This window comes from Chionomys nivalis, chromosome 18 (genome assembly GCF_950005125.1).
Source record: "Chionomys nivalis chromosome 18, mChiNiv1.1, whole genome shotgun sequence".
Classification (NCBI taxonomy): Eukaryota; Metazoa; Chordata; class Mammalia; order Rodentia; family Cricetidae; genus Chionomys; species Chionomys nivalis.
This window is the reverse complement of record NC_080103.1, coordinates 58,544,717-58,569,795: the sequence shown is the minus strand read 5'-3', so window position 1 is coordinate 58,569,795 and position 25,079 is coordinate 58,544,717. Positions and strand designations below refer to the sequence as shown.

Here is a 25,079-nt window from a genome sequence, read left to right as displayed (position 1 = left end):
GAAATACATAAGAGATACACAAAAAGTTAAAGAAAATCCTTTAAATGGAGCTAATTCAGGAGTGAATCCTTTAAGAAAGAAAAACTGGTTAATATAAATGATGGTGGCTTCTTGCATGATTTGCAAATCCCTGGGGGAAGAAAATTATTTTTAAAATCAAAGGCATTATAAAAATAGCACGCAGATGCCAGAAAGCATTATTTAAAAACCAAATCCCCAAACACATCACAATTTCCTAGTTATACTTTATCAAGCAAAAAGTAAAACACACTCCCAAACATACAAACATGCAAAAAAATATGGTTGGAGAAAAAAGAAAAAAAAAACCCCAAACCAAAACGAAACAAAATACACACAAAAAAAGCAAGTGTATTATACCTGAGGTGCTGGAGGATGCTGCGGCATTCCTTGGGGACTTGTCTGGGCATAGTATGCTGCTTGTTGTCTATAGTATTCAGCCCAGGCTGCACTATAATCTGGCTGCCCACCTGGTGGGGCCCCAGTAGGAGCAGGAACTGCTTGACCTTCAGGGAAAGAGAGGAACTTTATTGCTCCAACCATATATAATTAAAAATCTCATAGAATCTCTTGGCTAGTAAAAATAATACCTTGCTTCTTGTAATATTCCTCCCAAGCCTGTGAATAATCTTGTGTCTGCCCTTGTTGACCTAAAGAAAACCCCCTGGATTTTAACACAAATTTCCACCCAGTGTTCGCACAGCTTTATAATGACAGGCATAGAGGTTCTTGTTTATCTTGAGTCAGGTTTCACTTAGGCAGCACAGGCTGGCTCAGAACTTGTAATCCTCTTGCCAACTTCCCAAGTGCTGGGATTATATATGTGTCTCATTGACCCTTCAGTTACTGTTTATCTTATTATGCCTTAAAGAGAGAGGGAGAATGAGAAAAAAAAAGTGCAGCACGCATAAAGAAACAAAAAAATGTTCTTTTCATCTTAACCACAGATTTTAGTCTTTTAGTTCATCACGCTATCAACAAAGACGAAACAATTGAAACTCGCACAGCCTTAAACAAAGGCAAAGATTCAGACATTATCTTTGACAGGGAAGAAGAAACTTTTTTTGTCGTTGGTTGTCGTCCCCCGCCCCCACTGGATTTGAGACAGGGTTCCTCATGTCCTTGCTGTCCTCGAACTCAGAGATTTGCCTACCTCTGCCTTCCCAGTGCTGGGACTAAAGGTTTGTGCCGCAGTCACCATGGAGGCTCTGTTCGGTCTTGTTTATCTGACATTGAGACAGAATTTCAAGATCCAGTTTGGCTGGCCTAGAGTTCTTGCTATGTAGACCTGGCTGTCTTCATCTTCAGAGAGGTACCTGCCTCTGCCTCCTGAGGATTAATGGCACGCGCCACCACACCTGGCTCACTATTCTTTTATCCATTTTGGTCATCTGTTATACTGGTCTTAAACTACAATAGAGAACTACTGATATTTATAAATATTTAAAATCAATATTTTATAAAAAATATTTATAAAACACACACATGCCATAACACAAAAGACCTACTGTGTTCATATCAGAGTACAGTTTTGCTAAAAATAATCTGGCAGCTGATAAAAAGGACAAGATCAATGAATCAAATGAAACTCAGCTTCCACGAGTAGTTTTGTTGCTTCTGAGCAGAGTGACCATTTTGAGTTATCAAATGAGAAATACAGTCATCAAATCATAGGAATACTGGACAGATTCTGTAAACAAAAACAAGTTAACTGCAGAGACAGTTAGTTTCTTGGTAGGGACATTATTACAATAGTTAGGAACATAGAGTATAATATATTTAAAATAAACTAGCCTGCAACTTACTTTGTAATGGCTCAGGCATAAAATATAAACCAAGTACATTTAGCTGAACACATCGGCCAAACCTGTGACTCATGTACAATTTCCCCACCCTTTTGAAATTGCCAAGGCAAAAAACTAAAAAAAAAAACACTTGTAGTATGTATGAACATGGAGCTCTGAGAAGACAAAAGGGACACCTTTTATATTTTAACAGTTTCAGAAAGCATCCTGTTACACACTGTAAAACGTGTTCACAGAATAAAGGTCAGCCACGTGAACAAAAACTGAGATCTATGACTTAACCTTACAATGTGCGGGGTGGGGGCTTGTTTGGGCAATGTAAAAACATTTCTATTACTACAAAAATTCCCTAGTTCTACTTTTGCTTCCATAAATAACTTTTTGGTTTAACATTTGGATCTTATAAGGAGATAGATGCAATTCAAAACAATATTTAGAAAACTCTCCAACAGGGTATAAAAATCACACAATATCCTTTATAAAACTGTACGCGAGAGCAAATCTGGTTATGCACAATGACATAAGATACTTATGGACGAACATGTAAAGCACTCTTCAGACTCAGTCTCTATGAAAACCCCAAATCTGCAAACAACTCTGACCACTAATGACTTAATTAGCTCTAGATCTCACACACCCGTGTCCTTACCCTTTAGTACCTTTCTAACACTGGAGTCTGGTCTACATCTTAGCAGGACACTACCCAATATTTCCACAGAGCTCAATAGAAAGCATCATCACTTCTACAACAGTGTTAAGAGTCGTCCTTATTAAACACATCACAGTGTTCAATTATCTCCTGATAGACCTGCATTTGTTCCACAGCTATGTCCTCTGGGCTTTAAGGTATTAGATGCCTTCAGAGCACCACATTAGTACTTAACAACGTAAGGGCTATAAAAAATTGTTCTGTGTATGTTTTATGTGTGTTTGGGCACGGAAGCCGTGTATGTGTATGTAGATACCAGAAATTTGTAGTATATGCCTTCCTTGTTACTAGGTTAACAGTGTTTTCACCCAAGATGACTTCACCTACTCCCCAACAGGAATTACCTTACCTTTATCTGATGCCTAATTCTTTACTGATTACAGAAGTTTTTATTAAACCTGCAACCTCAGCCGGGCAGTGGTGGCGCATGCCTTTAATCCCAGCACTTGGGAGGCAGAGGTAGGTGGATCTCTGTTGAGTTCGAGGCCAGCCTCTAAAAAAAGGTCTACAAGAGCTAGTTCCAGGACAGCCTCTAAAAAGCTGCAGAGAAACCCTGTCCTTGTCTCCAAAAACCAAAAAAACAAAACAAAAAAAAACCAAAAAAACAAAAAAAACAACAAAAAAAAAACAAAAAACCACCCCAAACCAGAAACAAACAAACAAACAAAACCAACACCCAAACCTGCAACCTCTACCACTCTGTATTTTGCGCTTCGTAATGACTCAAAACATCTTTCTTTTCCTTCATCTCTAAGAATCTTCGGAGTTGCCAGGCAGTGGTGGCGCACGCCTTAAATCCCAGCACTTGAGGAGGCAGAGGCAGACATATCTTTTTGAGTTTGAGGCCAGCCTGGTACAAGGCAAGTTCCCAGACAGCCTTAATAACTGTTGTTATACGGAGAAATCCTGTCTTGAAACCCCGACAGAGAGAGAGAGAGAAAGAGAGAGGGAGGGAGAAAATATCTTTGGTGTTTTCGATGCAGTTCACAATGACTATAATTATGAAACCTGGTCAGCCTATTTGGGAAAGAAAAATGCCTTTGAAGATAATCCACACACCTACACACATGATGAACCCAGAGCTCATCTATGCTAGCCTAACACGGTACTACCTAAACTAGACCAAGAGCCTTCAAGACTTTTTTTCTCTATTTTCTTCTCTCTCTTCCATTTCAAATACACTGGTCAGCAAGTTCCTGGAAAACAGCTCTCCAACTGGGGTTACCAGGACATGCACTGGCCATGTTTGGCATTTTAAGATGCAATGGGGATCTGAACCCAGATATTCACAGAATGGTGTGCTGGAAAGTGCTAGAAAGCAGAAAACTAAAATCAAAGTGAGTTAAAATGTCTATATTCAACAAAAGCTACAATTAACTAAACAAAACTGATTTGAAGTCATGTAAACAAAGAGCAGGCTATAACTCATTCTACCACAATCACCTATATCAGTTAGCAGGCCTTGGTCTCCAACAAATCAACACACACGATGAAATTACACATGGAGTTAATGCTTTTGGGCCTCTTCATACTCAATTCCTTATTTTAAAAAAAGTACCGTTATTTCAGCAGAGTTAGGGTGGCTATATGCCTTGACCACTGGCTATCACAGAATGATTAATACATTTCAATTCTTTCTCTAAAGTGCCCCAGTTGAGATAACAAATTATGTAGTCATGCTAATCACACAGAACACTGTTTCATGTTTAGAAACTTTCTAGTACAAATGCTTAACGGTCATAACCTGCCTGAGATCAGTGAGGTTAAAAAAGTAAGCTAGCACATCTGTGAAGTCTCAGGAGAATGACGCACATCACTTCTCTAAACAGCTGTGCAAGTAGGAAACCTCTTTAACCTGGAAGCAGCTTTGTAGAAAGCTGTATCTCCGGCTGGAAGTACTTTTACACAACCCTCATGGCTATGTGAGGCATACATTCAATAGTTGTCAAACACAAGCTTTTTTTTTTTTTTAAAAAAAAAAGTCATAATTTTTCCTTTTTGATGCATGCAAATGTTTAAGATTAAAGCAATCTGTCATTGTGTCTTAATTTCCTGCTTCTTTGACAGCAATATTGAAGATGACACATACAATCGCTTTGCTTGGGGCTCTAAAATTTAACCTTATTCTAGTTAGAACATCACACAAAAGTATAGCAATAATTAAAGCCATGTATTACTTTCTAGTAAGGAAATTTCTTTTAATTACCAGCTTGCTGACAAATGCATTTTCTTGCTACATAAGCACAAATTTAAGAATTTCTCAGAATGTTCTTAATATGCTGCAAGTTCAATGATTTTTGAATGACACCCTTGATATTCTTAATTCAACATTATAAAAATATGGATCATTTATCTAAAATATTAAAAACAAATTTCTAGGCAAAATCCAGCATTCTAATACATATTTACTAAGTTCTTTGATTTAATTAATGAAATTAAATATACAGCATACCCATTTTCTTGTAGTACTCTTCCCAAGCCTTTGTATAATCAACCTGTCCAGCTGGAGCTGGATTCTGCTGATCTCCTTGTTAAAAAACAAAACAACAAATAAAACAACAAACAAGATTTAAGTTTCGAAAGCGATTCTGCACCATGAACGTGGAGTTCACACTATCTATCCTGGAGCTGTAAGTACACTAGTGGGGGACACGCGACAGTAGGCACGAAAGGATGCAGAGAAACCGCTAACAAGGGCTACTAAGAAAATGCACATGAAAGAAACATAGGACATGAGGTTTCTGGCCATTTTTAAGAACAAAAGTTAAAAAGCTGATAACACTTTTGAAGCATTAGAACAGAATGTCAATGTTTTAAAAAATAAGCAAATAATCATGCTATTTTTATTAGGTATGTATTAGCTTGCAAGTATATCAACATACTTAAAAAACTTTTCTAGATCATTTTATTTCTGTATGATTGTTTTGGCCACACATGCTTATTTGCGCACTGAAGGTGTCTGGTTCTCTCAAAGGTCTGAAGAGGGCACTGGATCCCTTGAAATTAGTTACAATGTGAGTCACCACATGGGTGCTGGGAATCGAACCTGGGTCTTCTGCAGGAACAAGTAGTATTAAGCGCCAGCCCCAAAACATACTTTCTAGTTCTATTTTAGGAAGGGTTATGATCAGCAACATTTAAATACCAATGAGTATACTCTGGTTTCAAAATTCTACCCTTGAAAAAAAAAGAATGAATCATTGATTGGAGCTCAGAAGACAAAGTATCTTACTGTGTTAGGTACTAAGGAAGCACCTGAAGAATGTCAGAAGGACACCAGAGCCACCTTGAAGATAATCCCAACCACCCAAATCTAGGACAATATAATGAAAGCAGTTAAAAAAAAAAGGAAAGCTATTCCTTGCAATAAAATAGCAATATACAAATGATAGCAACCAACAGTTAACAGTTATAGTAATAGTAGTTTACTAAGGCAGGCTATTAATAGAGACTAAGGCTGAGGGAGAAGTGTGATGAACAGACTAGGTGATATAATTTCAGTAAAATGTACCAAAAAATACTAAGTAAGTTCTTATAGTAAGTGGTGCTACTATAATACAAAACCATGGCATTTCAGGGTTAGTACTCCAAGGGACTTAAGCTGACAGCTACCTAACAATTGAGTTATACTCTTCTTAGAGACATAAAAGGAAAGACCAAGAAACTGCTCCAGCCTGATTAGACACAACAGACCTAATAAATATGTTGTATGATACTAGATTATCTCGATAGAAACACTGGGACAACTGGCGAATCTAAGCAAGGGCTGTGTACAGCAGTGGCGTATCAATGCTGAGTACGGACTCTAAAAGACCACAACAGTTATTCATTTTGGAATGAGTACACAAGTATGTATAAGGATAATATGACTTCATGTCTCCGGGTACAGCTTTCAGTAGTGCTTTTCATAATTAACAGACATCTATATCTGGGTAATGGAGTAAAAGGGGAACAGAACAAAGACTAAAGTTTATTACTACTTCAAAGTGATTTAGTATGCTTACCCACAGTCACAATGACTCTTCAAAACCTTAGGCCCACGGATCTAACCTAGTGATATGGTATTAGCACAGTATGCACAAGGTCCAGGGTTCAATTCCCAGGATTGAAAGTAAAATAAAGGAAGTTTTGGTATGACACACTAGTAAACATATATAAAATCGAAACATAAGCTTTGGCTTTAAAATAGGAAATAAAATTTTTAATTACCGTAGTTACCTTGACCGTTCGTTTGGGTTGTGGTTGGTGCACCTGCAGGAGCTGCAGGTGGGGGCTGTGCCTGCTGTTGGTAATAGTGGGCATAATAAGCAGCCCAAGCTGCTGAATTTGGATCCGTTCCTGCCTTAGCTAGAATTTAAACAGAAAGAAAAATTCCAAGGTTTATATGTAAACTCCACAATCAATGTTTATCTTTCTGGGGATTCCTGACAAACTGAAAAAATTGACAACAGCAAATAAAACTTTCATTTTTTTTTTTTTAGTATCATTGTTAACTTGGGCCTCAGGTAAAGTAATTTCCTAGGTTACAAAACTATGGAACATCATTACAAAAAATGGAACCAGAATATGAAGGGTTGACCTTTTGGCTTCAAATGGTTCGCCTCGGCCTAATCCTGCATCTTTGCTGCCGCCCCCCCGCCCAAAGTAAGTTCAGCAGAGAAGACATCTATGAGTTAATTTGTACAAAAAAAGAAACAGTCTGTATTTTACCATTGTCAAAACCTTGAAATTATTCTGTAATTTTTCTACAACCACTAGGACACCCCAAGCATTTAATATTACCCGCAAAAACATTTTTGAAAAAATGTCCCATGTGACTCAGGCAGGTGTCCAATGCCTCTACTTCTCCAGTGCGGGAATTACATGTGTGTGGCCTCCACTGTCAATGTCTTTCATGATTCAACCTCCTAGCTTATCCTTTTGTGTAGGTGTGTGTGGGAGCATGTTTGCCTGTGTGTGCACATGTGCACAGAGGGCAATGAATGACTTTGGATGTTCTCAAACTGAAGTTATTTTACTTCTGATTATGTATTATGTGTGCATCTACACAAATGTGCAGGTTAGTGAGGAGTCTCTTGAAAAAGGAGTTATGGCTGAGGAAAGGTCAGGGCTCCTCCTCAGCACTGCAGTCACTTCAGGTGCTAAGGATGGACCTTAGGTCTTCATGCTTGTCCTTTCCATCAGCCCCATTTCTCTCTTTTGGGACTTCCCAACACTGAAAGTCGTAAAAAACGCTGGACTTGTCACCAGTCACCACGGCCTCTGATTATGATTAGCATCCCCTGCACCAAGCTTTCTTTACCTAAACAAGTGTTTTCCTTGTAACTAGAATGTACTGAGAATCACTATTTTTTAACACAGTATCAGTCCAATTATCCACTTAAGATGAAGAAAACAGGGCTGGAGAGATGGCTCAGGTTAAGAGGACTGACTGCTCTTCCAAAGGTCCTGAGTTCAATTCCCAGCAACCACATGGTGGCTCATAACCATCTATAGTGAGATCTGGTGCCCTCTTCTGGCCTACAGGCAGGATATTGTATAAATTAATCTTAAAAAAAAAAGATGAAGAAAACAGTCTTAGGTAAAAAACTCAAATCAGTTATAGGAATATAAAGGTTAGTTATATTATCTGATTTTAAGCCTAAACAGGTGGCTATGAGGCACCATGTGGGTGCTGAGAATCAAACCCAGGTTCTCTTGAAAAGTGGCTAGTGCTTTTAACCACTGAGCCGTTATAGAATTTCTTAACCACAGTAGCTATCCCAAACACTACTCATAGTGCAGTCCTATGCAATGTAAGTTACTCGTATAAAATCTTTCATTTAATCATGCCACTCTTAAACGCTTGTTAGAATGAAGGAAACTCTTAATTTTTAAGGCAATCGTACTTGATGCTTCTTCCCCACCCTAAAAGTCTATTACTGTTTACATTGGGAATGCACCTTAATAGGCTTATTAGCTCATGTTTCACACTCGGATGCCACAATCCAAGTTGTGTTTCTTCCTTTTTTTTTTTTTTTTTTTGAAACCGAGTTTTCTTGTGTAGCCCTGGCTGTCTTGAAACTTATGGGATCTGCTTGCCCCTGCCTCCTAGGACTAAAGACATGTGCCATCATCACCTGGCTCAAGAAGTTTCTTTCATTTAAAAAAAATTTTTTTTTTACTATGTTTAGAGAATTATTTGTATGTGTGCCACCAGGCCAGAAGAGGGCATCAGATCCCATTACAGATGGTTTTGAACCACCATGTGGTTTCTGGGAACTAAACTCCATGATCTCTGGAAGAGCAGACAGAGTAAGTTGTTTCTTAAATGAACAGAAATTGTGTAGTTATTTGGTGACTGAGCAAAGTTCCTATGATAATTTAATATTATCGGGCCACATTAAAATGTTTAACAAATCCAGCAAAGCAATTATATTTAACACAATTGCTTTGGTTTTTTTGAAAAAAAAAAAAAAAAAAAAAAAGGATACTATGTAGAAAGTAATCTTCAACTAAGAACATATTCTTTGAAATTTCTCCACTGATTTCTAAACTACAGAGGCCGGAGTGTGCGTGTGTGTGTGTGTGTGTGTGTGTGTGTGTGTTGGGGGCTGGGGGAGAGGGGGACGGACGACCAAATTATAAGTGGACGGTTTTGCTTGTGATGGAGGGGAAACAAAACCATTTTGTGAGAATGTAAATGAGAACAGGATGATAAAGAAAATTCAGATTAGAAGAAAAAAATGAATGTATTTTACAGTTTTGGTATGCAATAGGGACTTAATTTTTACTAATATTTTAAGGTATCTTATCAGCAATAAAATAATTTATATTCATCCTCTTTGAGAACTTCACACTGTTGGATACACTTTATAAATATGAACTACTACAAAGTCACAACATATGAAACAGCAAAAGCTTGAGACACTGTACTTTTTATAGCAATTGATTTCAGCTAATTAAGCTAATTTTAAGCCGAACTGAGCTATATTGCACTGTAAGAGAAGCTGAGAACCACATTGAGCTTTATAGGCTGAGACCTTGGCTCAAAAATGCAGACACAAAAAAATTCTAGCAGTCTTACACTGCAGGAAGACTGTGCCCAACACTGCTGAAAAACAGCAAAGATGTTATATACAAAGTAGAATCATAGATAATCTTATCCTCTACCTGGGTCAGGAGGAGCCTGTTGCTGCCAATGTGGATATGCATTTCCCCATCCCTGGGGAGCATATGGGGCTGGAGGACCACTGAAAAGACAAACACAAATACCATTCACCAAAAGTCAGAATCTCTATTAAAAGAAATAAAAATTTGTTTTATGTGTAGGTTCTGCCTGTGTATGTGATGTGCAACCAACCACATACAACTGGTGTCAGATACCCTGGAACCGGAGTTATGGATGGTTGTAAACCACTGCTGGGAACTGAATCCAGGTCCCTCTGTAAGAGTATTACGTGCTTTTAACTGCTGAGCCATCTCAGCCTAGGATCTTTAGGGAAAACCCAGAACCAACCAAATTTAGTACTTACTGAGGAGCTGGACCAGGTGGTCCTGGATTGTAAGGTGCAGGGTTGTATGGTCCCATTGGAGTTCCAGGCCCTGGAGGCCCAGGAGGCCCATGAGGACCTGGAACCCCATGGGGTCCATGGGGTACAGGTGGCCCTAAAGGATTTACTGGGCCCTGCAAAAAGAAAAACCAAACAGTAACAAAAAAGGCACACAAAACATATAAAATACACTCAAGTGTAATGGCTAAGCAACTCAAAGGCCAACTACTCTTTCATTTCTACTCAAGTAACAAGTTTAAATTTACCTTCCTCTCCTGAAGCTGCAAAAAAATCTCAGATTATAAAATGTGAAATTCATTAAAATGAGCACTAGCAATTCCTTTTAGCTTTTTACTCCTTTTCAAACAATGCTATTTCTCATTTTTTAAAAAAATCAGACCACCTAGTTCTTTTACTTCCCTAATATCAGACAACCATTCTGACAATATATTTCCCAAACTACATATTGTCTAGGGAACACTTTTTAATTCTCAATCTAGTATCCCAAACAACTTTCTGTCACAGGAATCCCATTTAAACCAATAATTTGATCTACCATCCTCATGTTGTGCCTGTCATAACTTTCTAAATAGCATATAAAGTTCCTCCACAGTTGATACAACACAACACATCATGGTTATTCTATATAACCTCAACAGAACAGAACACTTTTTACCATTCCTCCCTTATCTGGAAGTAAGATCTCACTGACTATGGAGACCAGACTCGTGAGATTGGTCTGCCTCTACCTTCCAAGTGTTGGGAGGATTAAAGACATGTGCTATTATACTTGGCTTCATCTTTTTTTGATAGGCCACCCTGCAAAACTTATAAGAATCATTAGATATAGATGTCATAAAACATTTCTTTTTTACAACTGACAACTAATATTAATACTTTTGAACAAAATGCTTACAATCTTTAAAAATTTTAAGGGCTAGAGAGAAAGCTCAGAAGTTAAGAGCAGTGGCTATTCTTCCAGATGTCCCGAGTTCAATTCCCAGCAACCACGTGGTGGTTCACAATCATCTACAAGTTCTGGTGTCCTTTTTTAGTATGCAGCTAGAATACTGTATACATAACAATCAATCTTAAAGAGCACCACATCCACTGGACAGTGGCAGCACATACCTTTAATCCCAGCAACTTGGGAGGCGGTTCTGTGAGTTCCAAGCTAGCCTGGTCTACATAATGAGTTCCAAGCCAGCTGTTACACAGAGAAACCCTGTCTCAAAACATCAACAGTAACAAGAGATGTTACTCTTGTAACGAGTTATAGGCTTTCTGGGAACTCAGTTTGGGTCTTCTAGAAAATGCTTCTCCCATCAAAATTACTTCCTTTGAGTATGAACATGCACATGCCACACTGTGAATGTGGGGACAGCTTTTGGTAGCTGGTCCTCTCCTGCCACCACGAGGACTCCATGGAGCACTCAAGTCATCAGTTCTGGTGGCACATTAAGACAACTCAGCAGCCTGACAAAATACCTAAACTGTATTTGGCTATCAACTTCCTCACTACTAATGCTTACTAGGATATTTATGCTGTAGTAAGCACTAAACCAAACTGTTAATATTGTTCCTCAATATGACCCAACAGAAACCCTGATCTAGGTCTATTAGGTTAAGGAAAAAAAAAATTAGCTGCACACAGTGGTTTATGCTTACTCCACCACTGAGAGGAAAAGCAGGCAGACCTTTGCATTTAAGGCCAGACTAGCCTACACTGTCTCAAAAACAAAGCAAGAGAAATGAAAATGTGGTTACCCATCTTTGGTGTCAGTTTTTGGCATTCCTTGACTTGCAAATATCTTCAGTTTATGAACAATTACAAGGTGTACATTCAAACTTAAAACATTTTTCAAACTTCCTTTGTTGTTTAAAAAAAAAAAAACAATGAAGTAAACCCCTATCTGTCTCATTATAAAGCCATAGTGGTCATGTCTCTGTTGCAATACCAGAAAACTTTCTATCTAGCCCTGACCTGAAACTCACTGTAGACCAGGTTGGCCGTGAACTCAGAAATCTACCTGCAACAAACAGCCCCCCAAGTGCTGGGATTCAAGGCGTGTGCCAGCAACGCCAGGTGGAATATCTCTGTTAAAATAGACACTGTTCATTTTATTTCTGTGTAAGGTGCAGTACACTTAGTATGCTGTCTCCATGTGACTTGATAGTGTGGGTGCAGATGCACAGGTGCTTGTTTCCGGAAGGCAGGATCAACACCGACTCCAGTGTGTCTCACTGATTGGTCTCTCTAAGCAAACATGTGATGTGGGAATCCCCTCTATGTGCTGTCATTCCCATTAATGAATAAAGAAACTGCCTTGGCCTGTTGATAGGGCAGAACTTAGGTAGGCAGAAGACAGAACAGAATGCTGGGAGAAGGAAAGAGTCAGAGAGAAGCCATGGATCCTCTGCCTGTTACAGAGGCCAGTTAGAATCTTGCCAGTAAGCCACAGCCATGTGGTGATACAAAGATTAATGGAAATGGATTAAATTAAGAGTTAGTCAATAAGAAGGTAGAGCTAATGGGCTAAGCAGTGATTTAATTAATACAGTTTCTATGTGGTTATTTTAGGGCTAAGCTATCCCTGGCGGCCGGGAACCAACAAGTAGCCTCTTCCTCCTACAAACATGGATTTTGCTGGGCTGCCAAGGAGCTCCAGAAGAATCAAACTAGTCTATGTTTCAAACCTCTGATGATTGATTGGTAGCCAGTCCAACAGTCAGAAATTATAAATTACTTAGGCAGAATGGGAGATAAATACCTTAACTCACTACTTTGACGCAGCAGGGATGGGTAGTGCGGGCCTTGATAAACATTGAACTCCTGTAACTAGTTAGGCTACCCAACTGCTGCCAGATCTAATATTATCTCTGATCTACGGACACTCAATTGTTAAGTGGCATGGTTAACAAGAATACTTGTAATTCTAGATATCTTTCCTATATTGTTACATGATCGTGTGCTGTACCACAAAAGCTGTAATTTCAGATGACAAACTATACATTTTCCCATGGCACAGTTGAATTAAGTACCAGGAATTACATTATAAACAAGTTTAAAGGGTACTCACCCCAATCTTCTCTTCTATGAGTTGCCGAGCATAGTCTATTTGCTGTGGAGTGCCACGAATTGTAAATAACTTCATATTAGGATCTGCGTTAGGAGGAGGATTTCTCTGAAGCTCTATTCTCGCACCAGACTGCTGGCTTATGCTTTTTATGGTTTCACCTCCTAAAAAAAGAAAAAAAAAATTAGCTCAAAGAATATAAGAAATGCTGTAATTTAAAAAACACCTATTTAATAAAGTTTGATAGTATTCCATTGGACAATAATTTGTTAGGATTTTCTACTTATTCTGGTTTTCCATCTACAACTCATTCCAAATACAGTAAAGTCTATTCAAACATTTAAATCCTGGGGGCTGGAGAGATGGCTTAAAGGTTAAGAGCACTGCCTGCTCTTCCAAAGGTCCTGAGTTCAACTCCCAGCAACCACATGGTGGCTCACAACCACCTGTAATGGGGTCTGGTGCCCTCTTCTGACCTGCAGGCATACACACAGACAGAATAAAATAAATATCAAACATATAAATCCTAACATGGGTAAGAACAGTAAAACTTCAATAAAGAGCTTTTGTAAGAAACCAAAAAAATTAACCTAAATACAATCCCAAAAACCAAAACCAAACAAGTTACCCCAATTCAATTAGGATCAAGTTTTATTTCTTCAATGGATAACTGACCCCTTTCCTTAGAAGCCAATGAAACACAAAATTCATTTTTAAAAGAGTGTTATTTTAGTTGCCATGTAAAATCCCTTTCCTACTAAAATACTTCCAAAAACAAACAAAAAAATCAATACTATTTGTGTACAATAAAGTGTCCAGAAAGATCAGTTATGTTTAACAAAAAATTTAAAATACATTGCCTTTTCCAATTATCAATCCAGTTTTCCCAGTTGGCACAATGAAATTAAATTCCTGTAGTCCACCAGGTGGTCCCATATTCCAGTTGCCTTGACCTCTACCTCGTCCTCGCCCACCAGGTCCAGGTCCACCAGGATTACCAGCCTGAAGGAGGAAAAAAAATGAACAAAGAAATGCTTTAACAAAATTATTACTTTTATTTCCAAACTTTCCTATTTCTCAACAATGAAATTAAGAGATGATTTAAATATTACTTGACAAAAATATTCAATTAATCAATAACTTTCTTTTTCTTTTGAGACAGGATTTCTGTGTAGCTCTGCCTGTCTTCACAGAACTGTGACAAACGTTTAAGAAGCCCTTCCCGGACCTCTCCATGTCTGCCATCAGACCCTGTGGGTTTTGGGGTTACATGAACACTTGTCTCTGACACAGCTTTTGACACCCTATTTTTTCTGCAGTGTTTCTGCAGCAGTTCTTCTGCCCTTAAGATGTTTATCTTAAAACAATGTAAATGTTTAGTCATTTTAATACATCAACAGATTCTAGTATAATATGGAGGGGCACTTTTCAGGTATGATAAAAATTTCCAATGAAAGCAAACTGAAAATGTTAATTTCCTATCAAACCTGAACACTCCGCAGAAGGTCTGTGATAATCTCTGCGGCATGCTGACATCGGTCTGGAGGTCCTGTGACCTGTGCTATCCTATCAGGTGTTGTTCCATCATCTACAAGAAAAAGAAAAAACAAGGAATTGTGACAAAACAATTATGAGTGTCGAGATTAATAGCTATCAATTCTTAGAACACCAAATATACCTTACTTACCTGGCTTAAACTGAATTCGAACACCAGCATCATTTTGTATTTTTTTGATCATTTCTCCATTTCTTCCTATTACGATGCCAACAGCAAATCTTGGAATTGGGACCTTAAAGAAGTAAAAGATGAAGTATATTAAAAAATATAATTTCTCAAAAATTCATCTTCACCAAATCATAAAAATATAGTAAATGATCATGTCAAACAGTAACAAAATAAAAAATACCCCAAGAAAGAAATTGAGAAAAGGGACATATAAAAAGAATTCAACTCCAAACAGAACATGAAAGCACTTTATGGATTAGGACCAAATTCCGGATCCAGCATGTTTACTTACATCTATCCCTTCATTTCCTCCTATTCTTGAGCCATACTCATTCCGCACTTCTCTGAAACCACCTTGATCACGAATTAATTCTAATACCATCTCCTTGGCTTGCTAAAATAGAGTTATCTAATTTAGAAAAATTCTCAAAACAGTTTAATGCTTATTATCACCCCTCCCCCCGCCATTTTATATAAATGACAAAGTGAGGCTTACCTGAACTTTGTATGGGTCACCCGTAATCCTAAGAGGTTTATCAGCACCAGTATTTTGAGGCCCATCTTGAATCATAACCATTTTAACACCAGCCCGTTCCTATTATAATCATGAAAATAATGCAAGTTAACAACAACAAAAAAATAGTAACTGGCTTTTAAAAGACTGAATAATAATAATAATAATAATAATTATCATAACAGTACCTGAAGCTGTTTAATAGTCTCTCCCCCCTTTCCAATAACGAGTCCTGCCTTGCTGGCTGGAATCATGATTTCCTGAACTGCATTTCCAGGTCCATCACCATGATGAAAGCCAGGTGCTGGTCTTCCCTTTTCAACAATCTGGTCCAGTAATCTTTTTGCTGATCTGTAAACAAATTAATATAAAAACGTGTAGCACAACCAACCTTATCCAAAAATGAAACATAACAGAGTCAATCAATCTGATTCTAATCATTGGTGTCATACAGCAGTTGAATTTGGATACACATGCATGGTGAGAGGCAGGAAGAAAAAGCAAAGCCAAAGGGAATGTGAAAAGGGGCAGTAATAAAGCGACCATGAACCAAATAAACACAGTAATTTAGTCATAAGAAAGATGTCTTGAAATAGGAAGAAATGGTCTTAGGCAAATGAAAACAACTGAAGGCTGTGTTTCAGCGTAGGATGAGGTAGTAACTTCTCACAACTTTTAAGTTTCCATTAAATGAGCTTAAGTTGGTGTGGTTGCTTGATCTCATGAGCCCAATAAAACACTCTTTTCTAAGTTGCCCTCCTTGGTGTTTTGGCACAGCCAACAGGAAGTAACAAGACACTGAGTGGGGCAGGGATGGTGGACACCTCTGGGAGGTGAGTTTGAGGTCAGTCTGACCTACAAAGGGAGTTATAGGACAGCCAGGGCTACACAGTGAAACCTTGTCTAGAAAAACAAAACAAAACCAACCACCAAACAACAAAACAAACGACAATGAGTGTTAAAGAAGATTTCGGTAGTTTTAGATGACATCATCAACTTATTTATATGTAAGTCAAATCAAGTTTTAGTAATTTTGTGTCTATGAATACAACTCATATATGTTTAGGCCAAATTACAACCATCAGTGCCATTCTTGGTGTAGTATCACCTTTTGAAATAGAGTCTTCTCAACGGCTTTAAAGCCACGAAACAGTGTAGGCTGGCTGACTACCAAGCCCCCAAAGTCTGCATGTCTCCAACACCACAAGACTGCTCATATTACCATGCCAAGTTTTTTGGTTTTCGCTCTTAGGCACAAACTCAGTTCTTCCTACTTGGAAAGCAAGAACCTGGATGTCTGTGTTACCCCCCGGTCCCTGTTTTTAACAATTTTCTGTCTTAGACAATGATCCCTATTATTCAAGAAAGGCATGCCATATATAAACTTTAAAGTGAAGTTTTCAAGGCACCAGTAGAAGACACTGATGCGGAAGGAATGAAAACACAAAGTCTTCACATTGCTATCTAAGCAGACAACATTTTTAAACTTACTGGACAGATTCAGGTGTTCCAGTTAGCATACAAGACCTTTCTGGAAGGCCACCACTATCTATAATTAAATAGAAAGAAAAGCTTAAGTTAAAAATAGATAAAAAGTAACATCATCATCTTCAGAAACTTAAAAAAATACTCATATTTTCTAGCCACTCTCAAAAAACTTAGAGGGCTAGAAAAAAGGGGCCGGAGACAGAAGAACAAAATGCATACACAAAAAGAAGAACGTTACCAGGAGCTATCTGTATTTTGCATCCAGATTCCTGCTGTATGCGTGAAATCTGTTCTCCTCCTCTGCCAATTACTAGTTAAGGAGGAGGAAAAGGAAAAGTTATTATTTACCTTAAATTTTTAAAGCATATTTATATTTTGAAAACTAAAAAATTATGTTACTTACTAAATCCAACCATTCCATCTGGAACTTTGTATTCTTCTGTCATTACAGATCTGCTAAGAAATAACAAAAACTAGTATTTTCTTCAAAGGGAGATGTGTGCTTGGACATGAACGGTAGCTTTATGAATCCAACCAAGGTCTCCTAAAAGCTCAGACTTCTGTTCTTAAATTGACAGCATGTGTAAGTGAGCAAGACAGATAACTGAATATGTAAGAGTTCAGAGTGAATGTCATTTTACCATTTACTTTACTTTCTTTCTTCTAAAACATGTCAATTTCAACTATTTTCCAAATTACCAATTTCTTACATAAAGATTCTATTTCATCTTCCCAATAGGACAAAAATAAACCACACATACAAAATTGTATATAGACATTTTCAATATAAACTAACTTGGTTGGTTATATACACAATTCAACTAAGACTTGCAAAGTACTTAAGGTTTTGACTATACCTTTGCTGCTGATGCATCGGAGGTAACTGTGCTCCAAAAGCTTAAGGAAAAAAAACAAACAAAACTTCAGAGTTTAAGTTTACTCAACACAAGCACACCAAGTATTCTATATTCTTTCCTTGATGCATATACTGAAGAAGAATAAGAGACTCAGACTATTCAAATCATCACTGATGGCTGCAAGAAAGCCAAGAAAGGGCAAATATACTAGCAATGGCACACTTTTTTTTTCAAGTGGCACATGCCTAAAAACTGGAGTAGTTAAATATATACATCAAACAATGTTTACACATACATGGTCACAATTAAAATAGAATCATTATCTAAGAAAAAAGCATACCTATGTAAAAAAATTCTGACTAGACATTCTTAATTTAATACCTACCTACCCTCTTTGGCGTGGAAAGGCATACCTTTAATCCCAGCACTGGGAAGATAGAAGTAGATGAACCTCTGTGAGGCCAAGGCCAATCAGGGTTATAGAGTGAGCCTGGCTCAAAAACAAAATTCTCCAAACCAAAATCCACAACCTATCCAAAAGTGTAACAGTTCCCAGCACCCACACGGAGGATTGCAACTGCATGCAGCTCCACTCTCAGGGAATTCCCATGCTATCTTCTGGTCTCCCAAGTGCACACAAATTCACACAGACGCACACATACATATATAATTTTATATATAAATATATAAACAATTTAAAAGTCGTAATAAAAACTCAGCTTACTTACAGTCATTTTGGGGAGCAACTTTCTTTGCATCTGGTTGATCTGCAAAATTAAATGTCGTTCATTTTTGTCAATTAAAAACAAAGCTGCCCCCCCCAAGCAAGAATGTCAATGTTTATCAAAATACCTGATATAAAGGTTTACCACTTGAACCAACCAAAATTGCCACAATTCAACCTAGACTCAAAACTCTAAAAACAACAAAAAACAAACAAAAAACCCAAAACAAAACAACCACACCCACAAAACCTAAGTTCTTTTATTCTCTTCCTGTTTAAGCAACACATAGACACTTTAAATAGTTTAGAATGATACAAAACAAAGTATTTAAATGCTGGTGAATACCATATGCTAAAAGCTAATGATGCTTCTTCTATGGTAAGAACTGACAACTAGAGATAGCTAGCTATATAAAAATCTGACATATCAGCTATATAAAAAATTGACATATCAAAAGACAAGAGTAGTTGACAGTGATCACAAAACTTTAATAAAAGGGAAAGCTCATATTACAAGACAGTTTCAATCTAAACTGTTTTATTCCCAAATGAAATACTTCATTGCATGAGTTTAGCAAAACAAAAAAAAAGCCCAAAAATCTCAAAGCAACTAAGTGACTGCCTTTCTCAAATAAACAAAACACATACATTAGAATAGACAGTCTATAGTTCAAAGCACTACTATTGTCATTTTCCCCACTTCAAGGCTTTTGTGTAGCAAAAATTCAGACACATAAACCAAGAGACAGTTGTGTCCACTTAAGAATCCACTGGCTTGTTTATTTCACGTTTACATACTGAACACAGGTAATAAATAAAAATTCCTGCCTTTAAAAGGAGAGGGCATTCCCTCCCAGTGTGTTGTACTGCTCGGATTTGTCCAAGAGCCATCTACACATAAAATAAAAAGAATACATTACACACAACATCTGAAGCACCATTAGCTCACTTTTCTTGCATTTTAAAAACCTCACTTGCAAATACTTAAAAGGAAACCAAGTATTCCCACTCAGGGCTACAATTACATTTCTATATGCTCAATTAGAATATCAAAATTCACACACACAGAACTAAAACAAAAAGCACACACTTCTAATTGCAGAAGTGTCAATGTTTTTTAAAAATAAGAAGCACTATAAACCCACTATAAAAGCCTTTGAAGTGAATTTCTAGTAAATGAATAAGCAGCATACCAAATAATTGGGAAAACCAGGAAAGTGTTTCCTAAGCAATTTATATTTTTGTTTTTTTTTTCAGTATTAACGAGAAATCTGTGCAAACTAAGCATACTCCTAAAACAGGAAAAAAAAATGAACTGTTTACTATCCCAATAATACTTTCTCCTAGGCTCACATTATACCTACCTTTTTTCTAGGTCTGTCTTTCCCCCCTTTGAGATCGATACATAGTACTATGTCAACAAATTATTTCAATAAATAAGAGTGAAAACCCCTCATCATTTGAATACTGTGTGAGATAACTATAATGATTCCTGGCTATAACTTACCTCCATCTTCTAAGGGTCTCTTTTGTCCCCCATAACCATAGTCATTTGAATTCAATGATGTACCAGCATCACCCCCAATTTTTGCTGCAATCTTTAAAAAAAAAAATCAGAAAGGTTACAATACTAACATACATTTACTACTCTAAATTTCCTATACTAAATTTTCTACAACAATGCACTATTGAGTTGTTAGGATTAATTAAAACTATCATTAGTAGTTTAGGGAGCTAACAAGGAATGGTATGGGATTAAGCTCTATTAAAAACAAAAAACACCGGTTGGGCATTGGGGTCGCACTTCAGGCAGCTGATCTCTGAGTTCAAGGCCAGCACGGACTACTATAAAACAGAATCCAGGCCAGCCACTGCTGCACAGAGAAACCCTGCCTAAAAAAAAAAAAAAAAAGGAAAAACAAACAAATATATGACTGACATTTCTAAGACACTGATGTGGAACTAACCTAATTATCTGCTTATTATAAGCAGAAGATTGGGGGAGGCTAAGAGTATATTCAAGGCCTTATACCAAATATGGATCTGTTAAGTCATATCCCTATGTCAACTATATCTCCCAGGGTTATTAGATTTTCCTCTTCATCTACACCCATACCAGCACACACAAAGTCTATGAAAAGGTCAGTGGTGATCAACTTTACTAACCACCTGTCATTTCCCCATTAAAAGCCTATTTCATCTGTGGGTACCTAACCTTCTTTCCTGAAGGTTTTCCTAATCACACCTGGGAACACATCTTTTCCACCCTTTGATCTCAAAATGTGGTATTTACAAACTGCACATTGGGGATCTAAGTGCACTGTGTAGGGCTGATAAAGACAATAGGTAAGTGCCAGAGAAGATGGCATACTGAACTAGAGGAAAGTGGTTTATTTAGACTGTGACCACTCTCTACAGTTAGCTTTTATAAACACTTCTGAGGTTACTCGAACTCCAAGAAAATGCGTAAGAAAGTATACTTCAGCCGGGCGGTGGTGGCGCACGCCTTTAATCCCAGCACTTGGGAGGCAGAGGCAGGTGGATCTTTGTGAGTTCGAGGCCAGCCTGGTCTACAAGAGCTAGTTCCAGGACAGGCTCCAAAGTTACAGAGAAACCCTGTCTCGAAAAACAAAACAAGAAAGTATACTTCTTCATATTCCATCCAGCCATAGCTACAGGGAGACCTCAATCTCCTTACTATGGGATATCTATCGATAGTTCTACAACTGTCCAAAAGAAAATCAAAGTTGGTGCTTGGTTCATTCATTCAAGAAAAAGCAAAACCTTCAAAAATTGAAAACTGACAAAGACTAGAACACCACAAAGCAGATAACTCTCCAAAATTAATCTTAGAAAATCATTTTCTTGGTAACCACAAACATAAAAAAAAAAATCCCTGAAGATCAATCAATTCCCAATACAGCAATATGGTCTCACTCTGTTGCCCAGGCTGGCCTTTCTTTCCCCCTTCTCACATGTTGGAATTATGAGCTCTATCGATAATTAATTTTATTAAGCATGTATCATGTATGGGTAATGTCTGATTTTAATTCACACGTACAATCCAAGCTTCCCACTTGGATTTTTGCACTACTTTTTCTTTCTTCAAACAAGTCAGCACTTAGCACCATTCTCACTGCCGTTACACATTTCCACACTTTCCTTAGCAGTTCAAGGGTGGAAGCGCTAATCTACTTCTAGTGTGCCGTCTAGAGTGGTGTCTTTGTCAAATATTCTCAGATAGTCTGCGCTTCGATTGCCACGTCTTCACAAATGGGAAACTTCTACACACCTCCCTTACAGGATGGCTGTGGAGATTACATGTTCAGCGCAGATCCTAACATACAGCATACCCTCACCAATTCACTACAATATGTAATTCAATTCTAAAGCAGAGTCCACAGCAACACTTCAAAATTGTTTTGGTCTAGGCATGGTAGCAGATGTCTTTAATCCTAGCATTTGGGGGTCTGAGGCAGGCGGATCTCTGTGAGTTCAAGGTCAGCCTGGTCTGTAGAGTGAGTTCCTAGGGCAGCCAGGGCTACACAGAGAAAGCCTGTCTCAAAAAAAAAAAAAAAAAGTGTTTTGGAAAATTAGCAATGCTTTATCTATCCTCAAAGACACAGATGCACTATACTTAAGAAAAGTGCGGGCCTGCAATTCCAGCACTCAGAAAGCTGAGCAGACTCAAGTCCTGGAGGATAACAAGATAGCAAGGATACTTCTTCGTCTCTAGGAGTTAACATTCAGATCACACAATTTAAAATTGGGCGTGGATGACATACACCTTTAATCCCAAAGGTAGAGGTGGGTCTGATGTACACAGTGAGTGTCAGGACAGCCAGAGCTGCGTAGTGGGACAACACACTAAGGATATCTGCTCAATCAATTGAACACACCATGTACCTTATACAGGGCAACGTCCTAAGGGATCACTACGTACTTAGAAAGTTCAGGTGAGAGCGACACTGTAATCACAATCGAGGCTTGCTGGCAAACAAAGCTTATTCACTTTGAATCTAGCTAGTGTTCCTCGTTTTCTCACCTTTTCCTCCTCCTATTCAATCCTAATGCTCCAGCTTACTTAACTCTTGGACTGTCAGTCCAGAAGCCCTCCCTTTGTACAGGCCGCCGCTGCTTCTTCTCTGTGCTGGCCAGAGACTACCCCCCACCACCAGTGCACTACCTTGCACAGTGCCTGCCTCACAGTGCAAACATTTACATAATTGTCGTGCTTATTTTCTTATTAATCAAAGCATTAGCTATTCTGTTCAATGATATTTGATTCCTGGATTATCTCACACCTTCCTTAGAAAACGAATAACACATTAAACATTAAGATGTTTCAAAGCTGAGGGGGTGGAGCACACCTGCAAGCACCAAGGAGGCTTAGGTAGGTAGGACGCCTTAAATCCCAGGCCAGCCTCTCCTTTTACAAACCCTGGTATCAAAAAAATTTCCTCAAGAGCCCCAGATAAAGAGACTCATATCTAAGGCTGTCCACTCTCATGCGACTCAAGAAAGCTACGTGGTGGGAGAATCAACTCCCAAGTTATCCTCTCAATTCCACGCACACCACAACAGTCACTGAGCCCTCTCCACAAATAAATAAAACGATTTTTTTTCAGTATCCGTGTACTCGATAGTTAAATACGCTAGATGAATAATAATAGACTAGTAAATCTCCCAACACGTGATTTGCCACATCACGGCAGAGCTGATAAACTTTGACTCAGTAATCTTTCAGTCCTGAGGGGGGTAAATTAGGAAGGAAGTAAACTAATATAAACCGACTTTTGCAATATTTGTTCAACACTATTATAAAATGTCTAACAACTACGTTAGAGTGCCATAAAAAGATGTTTTATTAGCTTACACCCAAATTCCGTAACGTCTTTTTGAGACAAGGTCTCTTTGTTGTCCTGGCTGGCCCCAAACTCAAGAGATCTCCCTGCCTCTGCCTCTGGAGTGCAGGGTCTAAAGACGTGCCCACCAAGACAACGCTACATTTTTAAACCACAAAGAAATCAGAGGGCTACCTGAAGACAGGAAAGTCTAGAGTTGAAAAAAAATATTTTCAAGTACAAGCACTTTTGTCTTTCAACCCGCTAAGTGGTGCCTTCGGGGCAGCAATACGTCCCAACGGAACACAAAGAGGATGGAGGTCTCGCCTCGGGACAGGCAGTTCAAACCCAAAGCTCGGGGAGAACCGGCATGAGGCCATTTTTAGCTGGAGGGAAGGACCGGAGGGCTGACCGCCCCGGGGAAGGGCGCTCGGGGAGCCTCCCCGGGCCAGGCGAACGTTACCTTCCGGGGCGGGAGGACTCGGCGGAGCGGTGAGCACCGCTAGGCGGGCAAGCCTGTCCTGCCCTAGCCGTGACCCGGCCTCCCAGAACCTTCCTTCCCCGCCTCTGTAGAGAGCAACAAGCGCTTTACCGAACGGAAGCCGACCTGAGGGAGCCGGGCCGCGCTGCGGAAGTGGAAGCCCCGGGGCCACGTTTGGGGAGCGCGCGTGGGAAGGGAGGCTCAGCCCGGACCTGAGCCGAGCTCGGCCTCGAGTGCCTGGGACCCCGGGACAGATGGCCGTCTCCGGCTTAGCCCGGGAAGCCAGCGGGGACGGGGCCTAGCCCGCCGGAGGCTCTTGGGTAAGCCGCCGCGCTGCACGCTTACCTGCCGGGCTCTCTGCAGGGCATCTTTGAAAGCATCATTAACGCCTCCGCCGCCGCCGCCGGCTGAGCCAGACGAGGGCGGAGGCACCGTTGAGTAGTCGGCCATGCCCACGCTACAGCCGCCGCTGCCGCTTCCTCGCGGAGGCTTCCCTCTCGGTTAACCGCTAAGAAAGGAAGAAAATGGCGGCCGTAGAGCCTCTATCACATTCTTGTGCGACCATCGTGCCGTAAAGGGGCGGGGACTAGGCGGTGGAAATCTCGCGATGTTTCAGAGCTAGCGGGGCTGGGGGCGGGCGTGGAGACGGGCCGCCCGGTAGAGACTATCGCGAGATTTGACTAAGATCTCGCGAGAGTAGCGTTGACCGGGGCGCCCCTTCTCGGCGCGTTGCAGGCTTATTGTTCCCTCGCGGTGGCGGGGCGTCGGTCGTCGCGGTGGCGTCTGCTCCTGCTCTGGGCGCCTCGCCTCGCCGCGTCCTCGGAGCGCGTGTCCTTCCTTGTTTCCGTAGTGAGGCGCTTGACGCCGCCGGGCGTGGATGTCACGCAACAGTGTCCCGCGAGCCCCCGAGGGCCGCGCGCGTGTCCACGGCGACGCTGCAGAACCGTCTGCGGCCCCGGCGGGAGCCCAGCATCCTTCGGGGTGCTGAGCTGCCGCCGCCTGCGACTGCCAGGCTGTCGGGGGTCACACGTGGGCATGATCAGACCGCCCGCCGGGCCCTTAGTTCCCGATCGATTGCTACCTATCGAGTGTCTATGTAAAAATAATGTGGGTGAGCGGATGGTGAAACTATGACCGCCCTTTGTCCTTTAAAAACGTGAGTGTTGTGACGTTTAGTGTTAGACCCCGCAGTGTTGTGTGTCATTCGGCCAACCTCGTGGCCATACACGAGTGAACGAACGGTCTTGTTCTTCACCCAAATTGGCTTGATTGAGTTTATCCCACCCCCTGCGGGCCCGCAGATA

General features: G+C 39.7%; 2 protein-coding genes across 17 annotated transcripts in view; one reads left to right on the top strand and one right to left on the bottom strand.

Annotated features, from left to right (window-relative positions):
* Positions 1-24,341, bottom strand: part of Fubp1 (far upstream element binding protein 1) — a 28,902-nt gene extending 4,561 nt beyond the window's left edge. For 5 of the 15 annotated variants that reach the window (XR_009058547.1, XR_009058548.1, XR_009058546.1 and 2 more), the window contains exons 1-20: positions 24,121-24,341; positions 19,958-20,048; positions 19,279-19,341; positions 18,455-18,493; positions 17,727-17,766; positions 17,273-17,325; positions 17,108-17,179; positions 16,873-16,930; positions 15,570-15,732; positions 15,364-15,462; positions 15,160-15,261; positions 14,829-14,931; positions 14,629-14,729; positions 14,002-14,143; positions 13,145-13,305; positions 10,047-10,198; positions 9,685-9,764; positions 6,742-6,879; positions 4,985-5,059; positions 379-524 (exon numbers count right to left, since the gene is read on the bottom strand). Coding sequence is in view for 11 of the 15 variants with exons in the window: in XM_057793075.1 (XP_057649058.1) it covers positions 379-524; positions 4,985-5,059; positions 6,742-6,879; positions 9,685-9,764; positions 10,047-10,198; positions 13,145-13,305; positions 14,002-14,143; positions 14,629-14,729; positions 14,829-14,931; positions 15,160-15,261; positions 15,364-15,462; positions 15,570-15,732; positions 16,873-16,930; positions 17,108-17,179; positions 17,273-17,325; positions 17,727-17,766; positions 18,455-18,493; positions 19,279-19,341; positions 19,958-20,048; positions 24,121-24,225 (1,983 nt within the window). In the remaining 4 variants the exon portion in view is untranslated. Of the gene's footprint in view, positions 1-14; positions 131-378; positions 525-4,984; positions 5,060-6,741; positions 6,880-9,684; positions 9,765-10,046; positions 10,199-13,144; positions 13,306-14,001; positions 14,144-14,628; positions 14,730-14,828; positions 14,932-15,159; positions 15,262-15,363; positions 15,463-15,569; positions 15,733-16,872; positions 16,931-17,107; positions 17,180-17,272; positions 17,326-17,726; positions 17,767-18,454; positions 18,494-19,278; positions 19,342-19,957; positions 20,049-24,120 lie in introns of those variants that run through there. The other 10 variants (XM_057793071.1, XM_057793073.1, XM_057793072.1 and 7 more) reach the window with 10 other exon arrangements.
* The window catches only part of Dnajb4 (DnaJ heat shock protein family (Hsp40) member B4), a 28,684-nt gene continuing 27,550 nt past the window's right edge, over positions 23,946-25,079 (top strand). The window contains exon 1 of one of the 2 annotated variants that reach the window (XM_057793085.1): positions 23,946-24,095. The gene's annotated coding sequence lies outside the window, so the exon portion shown is untranslated. Of the gene's footprint in view, positions 24,096-24,538; positions 24,932-25,079 lie in introns of those variants that run through there. The other variant, XM_057793084.1, reaches the window with a different exon arrangement.